At 37.8% G+C, this 15,133-nt stretch overlaps 1 protein-coding gene across 4 annotated transcripts in view; it reads right to left on the bottom strand.

Annotated features, from left to right (window-relative positions):
* Positions 1-15,133, bottom strand: part of VTI1A (vesicle transport through interaction with t-SNAREs 1A) — a 260,912-nt gene that overhangs the window by 85,897 nt on the left and 159,882 nt on the right. For 2 of the 4 annotated variants that reach the window (XM_032116804.1, XM_032116803.1), the window contains one exon: positions 10,835-10,896. In XM_032116804.1, coding sequence (XP_031972695.1) covers positions 10,835-10,896 — 62 coding nt within the window. Of the gene's footprint in view, positions 1-10,823; positions 10,897-15,133 lie in introns of all 4 variants that reach the window. The other 2 variants (XM_032116806.1, XM_032116805.1) reach the window with 1 other exon arrangement.

The raw sequence follows: 15,133 nt of genomic DNA on the forward strand, positions 1-15,133 counted from the left end.
ATCTATAATAGCTCGTAAAATGACGTTTTCTTCTCTTTGCTCATGCACTTGAAAATACTTTATCTCTAAAGTCCATGCCAGCATAAAAAGGTCCTAGTAAAAGAATCTTTCTTCATACCTCAAGATTAAAAAAAACCCCAATAATATAATTAAGCTTGTCTTTGAAATAGATTTAAAGACTTTGAAAGCTATTTCCTCATGTCTCTAGGAGTAAATGGAAAGTGAACACACTTCAGCAGACACACTTTGTTAGTGGGTATACCCCTAGTGCCTCTGACTACATCTGCATTATGTAGGACAGAAATCAAAATGAACAGGAACCACGCTGTGATGTGAAGCTCAAGACTCCTTCAGCCTTGTGGACCTGTCAACTGACTCTCAGCCACACGAATTCCACAAGCTCTTTCCCCTCCCTGCCTACCATCAATGTCAGCCAGGCCTTCAGCTGGTGATAAACCCAATTCTATTTCCTCATAAAACACAATGAGAAGCAAGACTGAGTCCTCCAATAACGATCTCAAATCCTGGGCATCTTAAGTAAAATGAACGTTACTGTTTGAATACAGGACTGTGAAATCTTTTGCCTCCTTAAAAATGTGCCAGCAAACAAGATTTTACTTGTAAATGAATTTTTAATATATTTTGGTGGTTATTTTTTGGCACTCATGACGGATACTTTGGGGAAACTGAAATATCAACCAATTTCCTTTGTTTCTAGCACAAATATACCCATTCACCTCTATCCCTTGAATAAGATTGGGCTTTGCTGTTACTGTCTGTTTCATTCTGCTGAAGCTTTGCTGAAAATTAAATTAAATTATATCAACTGTAAGAGAAAGCAACTTCTTGTCTCCAAAGTTTTGAAATGACTGAACCATCTTGTATTTAATAATTCAGACTCAGTCCTTTAAATTTTGTCCAGGAAAATAAGATGTTCTTTATATTTCAAAGATGTCTTCACAAAAGTCTGCAGTACTGGATTTTCTGACGCAGAGTGATTATAAAACCCCCTTTTGTTCTCATAACTTCATGATGTATATCTATAACTCTCTCTTGTTTGTGAAGATAAGACCAGCCTTGTCTCTCTAAATGCCTTTTCAAAGGAAGATTCACAGTTGTTTGACTTTTGATCTGTGTGGCAACTAGCTCGACCACCTGCACTGGGTTTGAGCAGTTACTGAGCTTGCTTTGTACCAGCTTATGAACACAGCAAGCCTTTGACACCAGAACAAGCCGATGTGTGAATACGCCAATTTACAATGTAAATACAGGGTCCAACAATATGGGCATCTTTAATAACCAAATGTGTAAAGTGCATATATTGTTTACTGATTATATCATTAAATAAAACAGATGGCTCATATTCTCCATCCACCTACAGTGGAAAAACACAATGGTGTAATAGTCTGGTAAACTGGTAATGTGAAACATTGCTTTGTACTGGTGTAGTAGCTTAAATAGCTGTTCACAAATGAGGTACAAAGCCCCACTGCCACTAAGAGTAATTAGCTTAAGGCCGTACTGAAAGAATGCTACCTTCACAATCAACACGTGTGTGCCATTCACGCTGAAAACTGCATTTGAAAAATACAGCGGCTACAGAAAGTAGCAAGGAAGTTTCTTGGCATGGATAAAGTAGAACATATGCTTCCCAACATCTAGGCAAGATTGGACATACTCAGAATCATGTTTCTCAAACAATTCCCTGTTTAAACGCATTATTTGCGGCCATGATAAGCATGTCAGAGAAACAACGGTGGTTTGTTTTTTTTTTCACTTGCACAAGCATTTTTATCAGGAGGATGGCAGGCAGTTGGTGCAAAAATAACTTTAAGATGCCTTTTTTTTTCAAGAAAAAAACATAGTGTTGCAATCTTAAACTATCAGTACATCTACTAAATAAGTAAAAGAAAAGATGAAGACTTTGCTCTAACTCACAGATATTACAAAAACCTTCTAGGTTATGCTTTGGTTAATATAGCAAATTCCAAGCTAAACAAGAGCTCTGAGGTAATAAATGCCACACAGTGAGATACTGCATGAATTATTTTAGAGCTACACAAATGTTGCAGAGAACATAAATACCAGTGTTTATGGAAAAATACTTTTTCTCTGTCTTTCCCATTTTTCTCCATTTCCACATTGACTTTTCTTTGCTTTCTTGATTAGATTCAATCAAGTCACAGAACCATAGAATGGCTTGGGTTGGATCTTCCATATTAGTTTAAGAGCCAGTCAGAATCAGGAAATTTTCATCCTTCCTACCACCAAGTAGACTAAACAATCTCTCACTGTATGGCCACACTTTCTCATTCATGACTTTGTTATTCTTCAGAGAGCTGCTCAGCAGGTTAGTGATGTGTGAACATTTCTTCTGCAGAGTTTTAAAGGTCCAATACAACATATTACATGCTAACAGGGATATAAATTCTTCCTCAGTTTTGGTCTTGTCCCACAGCACCACTTATTTATCTGCAACAAACTCTGAGTGATCCCTCAAAGTCATAATTTATGGCCCTCTTTGTAAAACTACAATAATAACAGCAACAACAAAACCCCACCCACCCCAAACAAGCTTTGCTCAAACTGAAAGAGTTCCTTGTTCAACATTAGGGCTACAGATGAGCAAACTACCCACACAACCATGACTTGCAGGTTCAGATCCTGGGTTTTGTGGTAGGACATCCCTGACTGACTTGAACAGAAATTGTACTCAGCTGAGTTTTCCTTTTCCCAGTTGTTTGAAACTTAATCTCTTATGCCTCTTGAGCACAGCCAAAAGTCTGACCTGCTACTATGAACTAGATTGAAAATGATCTAGTCTAAAAGATTAGCTAATAAGGACAAGATTCTGATGTCACAGCAGTTTTAAATCAGTTTGATGACTTCATTGTTTTCTTAAAGATCAAGTCCTTAGTGTGTGATCAGAATCATGCTGGAAAGCCAAATTAACTTTGCTTCTATTAAAAGCCAACAATTTCAATCAAGTGTGGCAAGAAAAGTGCAAAATGCCACTGGAAATCATACTCAGAACACACAAAGGAGGTTTTTTACCTGATGGAAGACTAAGCAAATCAATTTGCATTCCTCCATTTGTTTCCAAACACTATCTCTGTCCAAAATACTGGTGTGTCTATGGGCAAGGGTGGGAGAAATAAGTTAAAATGATGTTTGTTTGACACAATTGCTGTCTTTTTCTTTAAGTGTTTAGAAGTGCCACCAAAAAAGTTAAATCTTGGTATTTTGTAGATTTTGAGTTTCAAATGCTGCTTTTAGTCAGCGTAGTATACAGTCTAGTTTTAGTCCAGATATGCAACCTTATGAGAATGATTTAATTTTGGTGTCTCTATTTGCAAAGCTCTGTGACACCTACACATGAAGAGACTCTTTGGAGAGGCTGAGGTTCCAGGATTTGCCTATTAGAACAGCATCCAAGTCTTCCATTTTTACATTCCTGTATCCCATCAAAAGGCTTGGCTTGATGAAAACTAGAAACTCTAATTTAATTCTGAACACTTTTATTTATGCTCTCTAACTCTTGAAAAGTTGAGCAGAAATTTCTTTCCACAGCACAAGTCACCAGAAATCTCCTCAAATGCACCAGCACATAAAAGATCTCTGTCTAACCAGGAAAAAGGATTTGGGTTAAACGTTAGGGAAAACTTGGAAATATCTGACTGAAGAGATGGGGAATGTTCATCAGTGAAGAGCAGGCCAAACAAATGTCTGTCAGGATTAAAACAGGGTCAGTCAATCCTGCCTTAACACAAAGGGAGGAACTTTTCTGAAATCACTTCCAAGTCGGTTCTATTTCCTTTGGTAAATACATGGATTAAAATGAAGTGATCCAGATTGCAAGATATCATACATAGTGTTCAGAAAATGTTACATTTAGTAATTTATGGCTCAAACACTCTGCAGTAAATGGAATGTGTAAAATTCAACCTGTATTGTTCTTTCACAGTTATAGTGTGTGGTGTCAAAAACATGATCCCCAATCAATTACTGGCCTTAAAGAGTTTGACTTAATTGATTTCTCAAGAGTTGTCCCCAATTATTTCAGCAATTGCCAATGTCAGCTTTTGCTAACAGTTTTTTATCTCCTTCACATAAAGAATCCTACCATATTCAAAATACATTCACTACCGTCACTGTTCCTGAATATCATGTCAGAGAGAACTCATCCTACTGGAACCTCCTTGTAACTACTGCAGGAAAGCCCTGCCCTGCTTATGCTGATATAAGACATGGCTTCTCACGGAAGCATGTCATGGGATACCTGTTGTGGTTCAGACATGGCAATGCTGACTGTGAAATGCCTTTTGTTTCACTCTGAACGTTTTTAGGCTCTAGCTGCTTAATGGTAGCCAACATATCCCAATACAGGAAACAACCACAAAGGGTTACATGATACTTTACTTATCACGATGCTTTACATTGGTGGTATATGCAGTCTAGGACTAGCTAGGAAAATTATCCATTGGGATCCTGCTTTCTTGCAGAAACACAACTGTGTGTTAATGTTCTTACCAGCTGTTCAGCTGGACACGAGTAGACAGAAGGGGAATAAATGAGATAGCAATTCCAGATGATAGAAAAGAGGGAATGGAGGGGACAGAACAAAGACCATTGTACACTTCAAAAAGAAATGGAAAAAGAGAATTAGAAATATGGTCTGAAGAATGCTGAGAACCCTGCTCATAATGGCTATAGTGTAGGCAGCTTGACATGTGGATAAAGCTTTCCAACAATCTGAAAAATAAAACAATGCTACCATATAAATGCTCTTACCTCACTGAATGAGGGACATCCCCTTCTAAAGCTCCTGGGGCACATGGAGATTAAAACACTGACTTATTTTATCCTATGCATTTAAGTTACTAGATGTAAAGATCAATCATGATGATCTTTTTCTTCCAGGTTTGGAAAACTTAACTCTGTCTGTATCACTTAGGTGGTTAGAGATGAAGGTTTGCAAAGGCTATGGTGGCATTAAACTAATCCCAACTACATGCCTGCAATGTTGAAATTGGTCCCTTTCTGTAAGGCATTCAGTACCTCTGGCCTGAAACTCTTCATGTACTCTGATGCTGGTGGTTAAGCAGCAGCTCAAAAGACTTCTGCACCCTCCATGGTGCATGAACTGAACAGTATTTCTAACACTGAATGAAAGTAGGGCAAGATTTTTCAAAAGTATTGTGGAAACAGCACACAACACAGTCTAAGAAAGATGAGTAAGGTTTAGAAAATGGTTTTCCATTGATTATTAAAAGCAAGAAATTCATCTGACATGTACTGGATTACATCATACCTACACTAAGGACAGGGAGCCCACATTGTCCCATACTATTTTAAAATATTTGCTGCTCAGACCTAGAGGTACATTTCCTGTTTTTTGGTTGTACTCCTAATGATGAAGAATGCTCACCCTTGGGAATTTTGCTGACAACACATTTATGTTTTCCAGATGTTTTGTCCATCACTTCAACAAAGAAACAAGGTTTCTTTTTAAAGTCAGACTCAAAGTGAGGAGTGACTAGGTACTAATTAATGCCAAGGTTTAATCTGGAATAACAAACTGTATGTTCCTCATCCAAGGACTAGATTGTGATTAACAGCACCACAGAGTTTATCAGTTTCCTTCTGAAAAGATTCAACACTTTGTAATTGATAAATGTTAGCTGCATGACAAAACACAAATGTACAATAATATAAGAATCAAGTAACTATATTAAATGCTTGAAAGTCAGAAAAATCATAAAAAAGTTATTATACTGACAGTAACAAGCACTAAAATACCCTATGTGTATTTTATGGCTTCCAGTTAACAACAGAAATATTAAGGACATGGTTTGCAAGAAGCACAATAAAAGCTGTGTTGCCCCAAGAGATGACCCAGAATCATTCTGCCACTTACTCCTCCCCTTATGCAGTCTCCCTCAATTTAAGGGAATTGCTCCTCTGGTTTAAGTTAACTATATGCTTAAATATGTTCCCAAATCAAGGTTTAAATTACTGAAGTAAACAGCTGCAGCTGTAAATATTCAACATGGAGCAGACATGTTGCTAGAGGATTTACCATTTCAATCATTTTTCAGTGTAGAAATACATCTTGAAGTAAAAATAGAAATATGGGTACGAAAAAAGTTGCTGAAACAATTTCTTCTCAAACTTCTTTTGGCTTGAGACCAAATATCCTGGAAAGAGGAACTCCTCTATTAGCATGAAAACAAGGCAAATGTAGCGTATGTTAAACTCCACTCTGCATCGGTGATACAAAGACCTGCCTTCAGGAAACTGCAGAGACTCAACAGTCATGGCCAAGTATGACTGAGACAGGCTTTAGCTCAGAAGAAAATCAGTTTTTTGTCACGGGATTTTGTGGATGGAAACAGAGATTGGTAGGGAAATAGGGAAAAAGGCAGTGGTAACACTCACTCTTTGTTTGGGTTTGTGTCCACACGGACATCACTGTCCCTGCTGCTGTTCTTAACATATGGAAATGTGGGTTTTTAGCCAAGCAAGGAGACAGAACAGACATCCTTAACTCTGCACATCTCTAGGAGTGAGATAAAGCAATATAAGAAGTCCTGTGCATACACTGCTGGATGGCCATGGCCCAGGTCAGTGGGGGAGGCAGAGCACCCCATGCCCTGCTTAAAGAACTGCCCTACACTGAGAGTTGCCTCAGCCCAAAGACCACCACATCACCACTGCTGAAGCTGTACTAGAAAAAAACTGCAATCCAGGCCCAAACTCTGAAGGCCAATCCTAAAAACCATGATTTAAATCACTTTTGTTTAGGACCAGAGGCAATGGACACAAGTTGGATGATGGGAAATTTCAGTGAGACACCTGGATAATTGCTTATTTCAGCTGCTACTGGAACAGATTGTTCATACAGCCATTGGTATCTCCAAACTTGGATGTGCTTGAAATGTGACTGGAGAAGAGTCTGAGCAACCTACTCTAAAAAACTTGCTTTGAACAGGAGGTTGGACCAGATGATCTCTAGAGGTCCCTTCCAACCTAAATTGTGCTACAATTCTGTGAAATGTTGAAAAATAACTGCAAGGTCTGAAATATCCTGGAGCTCAAAAGTAGAACAAACTTTGACTAGCAGTGATGCAAGAAGCAGGACTCCCAGAATTTTCCTGGAGAGAAGATTGAAGAAGCTTGACCAGAACTACCATTCCATTTTTGACTGCAGTCATGCAGATGTTGGCAAGTCACATAACTTATTACCTGAGAGCTGAACTGAACCCTTACTGCTTCATTTCTATCAGACAAAGGTAGTGTCTCTGTCCTGTTGGGAATCAAATTTTAAAAGTCTCTTTTATAAATGCAGGTGTGTTCATAAGCTTCTCAAAACATCATTGATAACAATCCAGAACACTGAAATCTGAAGACTAAAAGAGTAGTTTTGGCATAAAAATTTCCCAGTGAAACAGACAGGATAAGAAGTTGTTCTGGAGTGTAGCAGCTATTCTTCTAAAGTATTTTCCCGCAATTCGAAGGGGGGTAGACAGAACTTATCCGCTAATTGAAAAAAGATTCAAATCTACTGAAATTTTTATCTGGTTACTTTTAGGTTTGATTGTTTCCCACTGGGCCGTGTGTGGCTTGGAGACTTTCCAAATTCTTTTCTTGTAAGCTTTTCTAGGCTATTGGCTTAGGATATGGGTAAAACCCTGAAGATACTGCAGAACACATTCTTTTCTACTTCTTTCTAGCACACTGTCCGCTCCCCAGCTCACACTGGTGTACAGGCCAAGGGATAGAGACCTGAGACAACCTATTCCAGTGCCTCACCACACTCACAATAAAGAATTTCTTCCTAATATCTAATCTAAACACACTCTCTTTCAGTTTGAAGCCATTCCCCCTGATCCTAGTCGTCATGTCATAAGAAGAATGTATTAGTATAGCAGAACCTAAGTAGCTGCTACAGAAAAAAAAAAAATAAATCATGAGTGTATAGGTCATTTCTATGTGAGAATATTTAAAAGTACTTATTACAAAAATACTCTTACCCACATACCCAAAATATAGGGAGACAACAAATGCCAAAACATAAGGCTGGGTACCTTACTGCTGGAGTAGCAAACCGGGATAGGAAGACCTGTCCCTATTATGCCACTGATTTCCTTAGTGAGCTATGGTAACCTACAAAACCTGTCCCTGCTTTTATTCTCCATCTCCAGAACATTTTATGCACAAACACATGGCCAGGGAATTTAGGTCATACAAAGGCAGTAATTTAGCCCTCTGGCTATCAAAATACCTGATCTCTTAATATATTCAGCCAGATTCAAAAGAGATGCTGCTTTACCTTTCCCAGACAGTAAAATTAGAAAGAGTTAGGCATTAATTTGAAGCACAGGGTGTTAGCATGGCATAGCACTTCAAGCATGTCAGCAAATATATATCGTGGGAATAGCAACTACATTGAGCAATGTTCAGTTTAACATTACCTTTTCTGTATAATATTGATGTGGAGAATGGTCCTCCAGTGTTTTATTTTATTGGTTCCAGTAATTATGTGAAACACTGTGTAGTTTGTACTGAAGTATGCAGAAATTAGGACACAACTGCCAATCTGTGCTAGTTATTTCTTGCAGTTGTATTTATCTAATACATGCTGATTTCTTGGCGTCTTTATTTTATGATTATTCTTGTAACTAAACAAATTGGGATGATGCTGAGGCTGGGATAATGCTAGACCTTTCAACCCAACAGTCACAAACAAATTATATTCACGGTAGGTCTGTCAATTATGTGGTTTTAAGCAACATCCTGAGAATTGTCTACTGCAAACAGCTTCTATGCTGGCATTGCTTTTGGCACATTTACCTGAACTGAGCTTAAATCCTACCTGCCTTTCATCCAGATGGGTGACTCAGCTCAGCATTTTTGTTGAAGGAAAAGGAAATCCAGTGCCTTTCTGACACTCAGAAACATGCCGTCGTGGTGTTCGACTACATAATCCTTTTGTCTCAAAAGAAGAGCCCAAGTATATTTCAGAAAGATTGTATTTTTCATTTGGCTTATGGAACACTTATAAACTAGGACTCCTAACTGTGATTCCCAAACACAAAACAAAGTCAAAGGTTACAGCATATGTTTTTGTTTCAGCTTCTCCAAATTACTTGCAAATGTATTCAAACACAATATGAGGAGATACTTTATTTTATTGAAAATAACAGACTACAGGGTGCTGCAAAAAAGGCTGGGGTACCTCAAGCATAAACATGGAAAGAATACATTGGTTTAGAAACTCATAAATCCTTATTTGAATCTGCCAACCTGAAAGCCAAGTAAAGCCCGAAAAAACTATTTTTCCTAAATGCTATGTCTGATTAAGCCATACTATTAAATGACAGCTGAACTTTAACATTAATATGATATTATTTAAATAACTGCATGATTTTTTTTACACTAAAATGATGAATGATTTTTGGACAGCTCAATTGGCATAAAGCAAGAAACCCCTTTAATGAGATTTGACAAAATGGAGACATATGCAGAATATTTGTTACAGCTCATGTCGCAGAGCCCTTCCAGGGGAGACTTGGGTTTGGTTGGTGTCTTTTCTTTTCCTTCATTTTTTTTATAGTTTATTTTGATTGTCTACAGTCACTGAACCATCCCTTTCAATTGCCACTTCCTTCCTCCAAGGATTTTGAATTTAGCTTGTGTCATTTACATATTACTCTTAATCAGAGAATTTTATATGTTACATTTTGGAGTTGGAATTGTAAGAAATCCATGGAATGAAGGCATGAGGTTCAGTCATTTTAACCTTTGTCAATTTGGTATGCAAGGAACTAACAAAGGTATTTTTCTGAGGAGACTTATGAAGAAATAAAGCTTGTGCTAAAAAACAACTTATAAAATTCCAGTTTTCACATGTCCTAAGCAAAGTGGCAATTCAACAACTCTCCTAAAAATTTCTCCTCTTTTTTTTTTTTTTAAAGCAAAGTGCATTAAGCAAATGCACAACATAAAAGCCTGTGGCAAGGGTAATTTCAGACTGAACTCTTCAGAGGATGCACTAAACTCATTATAAACTGTGCTTATTAGAGGGACGCTTTTCTTCTTCAGGAAGCTGAATATATACAGAAATATGGACATCACAGAGAAGCTCAGGTGCTGTTTCACTGAGTAAAGAAGACATATGCAGAGATGCCACTAATTCAAAAAAATCTGTCTGAAAATGCACCGATGTAAGTTTAAGGGGAGAAGCAGTCAATGGATAACTCCCTCCCTTCAGTCCTATGCAGAGTTTTAGGACATTGCATAATTTTCCTTTTTGTATCACCTCATTTTGATCCCACAGACAATTTTCATAATACTGAAAGCATGGAAGAAACATGCTAAAACCACAAGGGTTGACAGCGTGCCTGCCCCATCTACTTAGGTAGAATTGATAATTTTAACACTTTTCTCTGCACATAAACTTATGCTGCCCCAAAACATTTACCCACTTTCTCATTTTAACAGGCAAAAAACGCCATCAAAACACTGAAATCACTCAAAAAGAAGGAACACAGGAAATCATCATCAAAAAGGCTTAATTTTAGAACACACATCCAAACCTCCCGAACAAATACAAAGAAACAAAGATCAGAAATCAGTACACAAGAGCTATCCTTCAGGCTACAGAAAACTCTTTCCATAGGCATGACAAACCCTTCTATCATCTGAAGACATTCTACACAGCAGCCTGGGCAAAAGAAAGTCAGGTACATTCACAAAATGTTGAAAACCGAAAATAAAGGCAGAGAGGGAGAGAAGAAAAGAAAGAGTAGAAATGTCCCTACCTTGGCCTTACCTTCGCAACATTCCCGTCAAAACCCTGGAACTCTTCCCCAGGTTTGCATCTGTTTCTCTAAGCTGGGGAAAAAAGAGTCCCATTAAAGGTAAAAGGCACATGTACCCCATTCTGTACAAAGGACAGGTATTTCTACAGTCATCTGAGTCAATCAACTTCAGGTTTAGTACACAACAAGCTCATAAAGCCACCAAAACTCTGAAATTGAAAAATATTTTGTCTTGTTTTCACTTACATAAATATGAAACCTGGGGAAGGTAAGTCATGGAGGCAACAAAGGTGATTCAGGATGAAGAGCAAAAGCTTTACAAATAAAGGGTTGCAGACAGAAGCTGTGTACATTGGTATCCATAATTCCTATGTGTATGAGTATTGGCCGTCTATATTAGTGAAGGGATCAAGGGATGAAGAGACACATATGCCATGTTCCTGATGCTTTATGAAAAGAACAACATATCTTTCTTTCACTGCTTTTCAAAGACAGCAGTTGAAAGAAAGAAACAGAAATACAAAATAGATCCTTTTAGCAATTCTGTGTAAAAGAAATATGTCTATACTGCCCCTTAAATACAAAACTTGTACTGACCTTACAGCAGCCACCTCTGGCCTAGCTGCTCAAATGCTTTGTGAATAGGATATATATGTACACAAGGAACAGCTGTACAGTATATATGGTGGAGTTTTTTCATATAAGGAACTCTCACTCACTGAAGCAACCATTTTTGTAGTTTATTAAGACAAAGGAAACCTACAGTTTACAGCTACACCTAATTAGCTGTCTTGTTCTACAGCTCTCAAAAATATTGCAAAATAGGTAAAAAGTGAAATTGGGGAGATGAGAAGTCATGAAGCAAAGGAACTTCAAGTTTACTTCTACTGCTTTTTAAAAGGGGTTAAAATGTCCCCTCTCCTCCTGTGTTTATTAGTGTCCCACCAAAGGAAATCCAGAAATGGAGAAGGTTATAGGAAGAATGGAGTTACTCTCCTACTGCCTCTTCTGCCACTGGCAGCTAGAGGAGAGACATCTTTTGACATTTTAGACATCTTGGAACCAGTGGGACACCAAAATCTACAGTAAAAAGAGAATGTAATGATTATGACTATTTCAGTTATGAAATAGCAGGGACCACTGTTTCTAACATGCCCCAAAACACAGCTGTGTGTACATACATAAAAACATTCTTGTCCTTATGAAAGCTGAATATTTACCTCTTCATTATCAAATCAGATTGAAAGGATTACCTGAGTCATTGACTTCTAACTGAAAAAACTTTGGTGTAGTAGACAAAATGCATCCTGTGTTATAAATCCATCAAAAGAGTAGCAGTGCCAAGAAGAGTGGCAGTCTTCCAATAACAAATCACCTTCACCATAACAAGCCACTTTTGTATCTTGAATATTTGAACAGCAGCAATATTAAACCCAGTCTCTATTCTGGAGCACAATACTGTAAATATTTGCTACCAGATTTAATATTGATTACTGAAATCAGTAGTTGCAATCAGTGTCACATAACCTTTTTGCATAAATTTTCTCCTTGTTCTTCTAAAAGCTATTAAGAAAATACCAAGTAGAAGCTGGGACTGGATAACACCAATCAAGTCTTGCTCTCAGCAATATTATATTCAGTGGGAAGGCTTGCACTGACTCTCAGATCTCTGTAATTATGTGCTATGATGGAACAAAGATGAGTATTATATTCCAGGGAGGCCATTCCCTCATTTTTTCCTGATTCATCTAGACAATTCAAGCTCCAGAAAAGCAGTTTAGCCCGGTTTGACACAAGTAACAGAAGAAAAAACGTCACAATAATTTTTAAAAGGCTCATTAAAAAGCCAAGTTCTTATCTATGCTAGAAGGGAATCTGAAGTACAAATGTATGCTTTACATTGGTCTTTTATTATTCATAAAGATGCATTTAACACTTGGGGCTTCTCCTCCCTTTTCACAGAAAAGTAGCGCACTCCTTTTTACCATTAAATGTTTGATCCTAACTTTCCTCTCTTGCTGCAGGATTCTACCTGACAGCTAGAATCAGTGCTGATAGTTAGGAAGGGGAAGCTGAATCTTAGAGGTTTGACAAACTCCTCTAAGCAAGACGACCTCATGTTTTTATGGTAATAAAAAACTCACAAAATAAGCGAAAGAAACATTAAAAAAGAAACAAACATGTACACACATAGTTGGAAGATCTCTAGCTACCTCCCAAGAGAATGCTAAGAAAACACCTTTTCTTCCTGCTCTGGCAGAAAAAAAACCCACACGAAGAGATTCAAACTGTAAGTTTGTTTTTATTTAAAACTGGATTATCTGATTGCAGTTCTTCCATCATTTCTTTACCAATACCAGCACACCACAGAGGTGTGGAATGGAACTGGTGGAATGTGAACCTCTCAAATAGTGAATGTTTCACAGAACTGCTGTAGTGAAAACATTTTGAAACAGACTTTGATATTAGCAATGGCAAATCCACATGGTGTTTAAAAATAATATTAAGAATAATAATGAGAAAGCAGGAAGATGAACAAGATGCTGATATTGATATCTTGTCTGCCTTAGACAAATTTTGATGTTTTCCTAAAAAATGTTGCATCTTTTAATGTATCAGGCCAGTTAACCTATCTGACTTGTAGCAGAGCTTTTATCCCTTCTGTTTGCCTTCTAAAGAAAAATGTAGTTTTATTCTACAGACAGGAAAATTCATATATGAAAATTTAATCAAACTATTGAGATATTAACTTATTTATATTTTGCTCATAAAAAAAGCCTTCCTAATTTTCCCAACATTGAAGTATTAAAGCTGACAATTGCATTCCAGAACACAAGTTTATTCCCTGGTTGATAAGACAATAACTCCATGTATTTAATGTACAGCTATTATGCATTGATAGAGTATCATCTGCGCTGGTCTTAAAAAACCTCCAGAAAATGGAAAACTTGCCAAATTATCCAGGATCTTCCCTAAAGGTTTATCTGAGTGTATATAGACAGCTGGGACAGGTCCACCCATATGGCTCCACTGGAGAACTTTTCTGAATTCCCTAAAGGAATTTTAATAAAGAAATATTTGAAGTGGCTTATGATAAAAAACTTGGAATTTGAGATCTTCTGTTATGACAAGAGGTTTTTTTACTGCACTGTGGTGGAGTGTATTTGTACTGCACTTTCCTAGAATACCCTTCTTATTTTTAGTCTTGTTCTTTGCATCTTACAGGTTTGTCATCAAAGAAATTTGCTCCTCAGGTGGAGAGCAATGAAAAGGAAAAGTTCTGTTATGAACCATGTGTACATTGAGTGATCAGAAGTATATCCCTGGGAATTCTAACATCAGCAGAAAGGAACACATGGCATTCATCTCCATTGCCTAGGTTTTATTTGTCCAGCTAGAAACAGAAAAGCATTTCAGACTCAGCAGTCACTGGGGAGGTAGGCAGTAGAGGTGAAATAAGACAGCAAGTTGCCAGAACAAAACTTGGTTGATCCTCACAATTCTTAGTTACATTTTGTGATTTAGGTATATTTAGTGTTTTAAAGTAGCTAATGCCCAGGACTTCAGAAAGCAACTGGTACAGCTGGCAGAAAATGCCTCATTAATGCTGTTAAAGGATGCTTTACCAATTAAAGCTATCCAGGTAAAGAAACTCCCTGGGACAGAGAAAGGAGTTTTTTTTAAGTGCCACTGGTCAGTTAAGAGATGCGTGGGAGAACCTAGCTTTGGCAAAACTGGACACTTGGGAAAGTATCTGAACAACACGTCATGGACAGAAACTCCTGGTTCCATGAGCAGAAAGCAGAGATGGAGAGGCTGGGTTCCCACACAGAAGTTCAGAGAACTTGTACACATTGGATGGGATGGGCTTCTGAGCATCTCCATTATCTCTGCAGAGTAGAGCTGATCCCCATGGAGGCCACATCAGCCAAAAGTGACATAGATATGTTACCTTGGCTGCAGACACAGGGCAGCAGTGCCAGCTCTTTCACACAGACCTGCCTAAGGGGATGTTATTTGCATCTTCAGCTACAAAAAGTAAGGCTGACCAACTATTAGAAGCTCACTTATGATACTGAACTGTTTCAAAGGAAACCCAGGAAGTCATTGGAACTGACACTATAACAAACCCTTCAAAGGACAGAACACTGATCTAACTGTGATAGCAACAGAAAATTTGCTTCCAACAGCAGATTTGGTGACTACAGTGTGACTCCTCATCAGAGAGACCTGGCAGGATGGGGCCCATGTAAGATACTTCGTAAGTTCTCCACTGCAGATGGTGGTTATATCTCATCTGGATTATTTTT

This window comes from Corvus moneduloides, chromosome 8 (assembly GCF_009650955.1).
Source record: "Corvus moneduloides isolate bCorMon1 chromosome 8, bCorMon1.pri, whole genome shotgun sequence".
NCBI classification, from domain to species: Eukaryota; Metazoa; Chordata; class Aves; order Passeriformes; family Corvidae; genus Corvus; species Corvus moneduloides.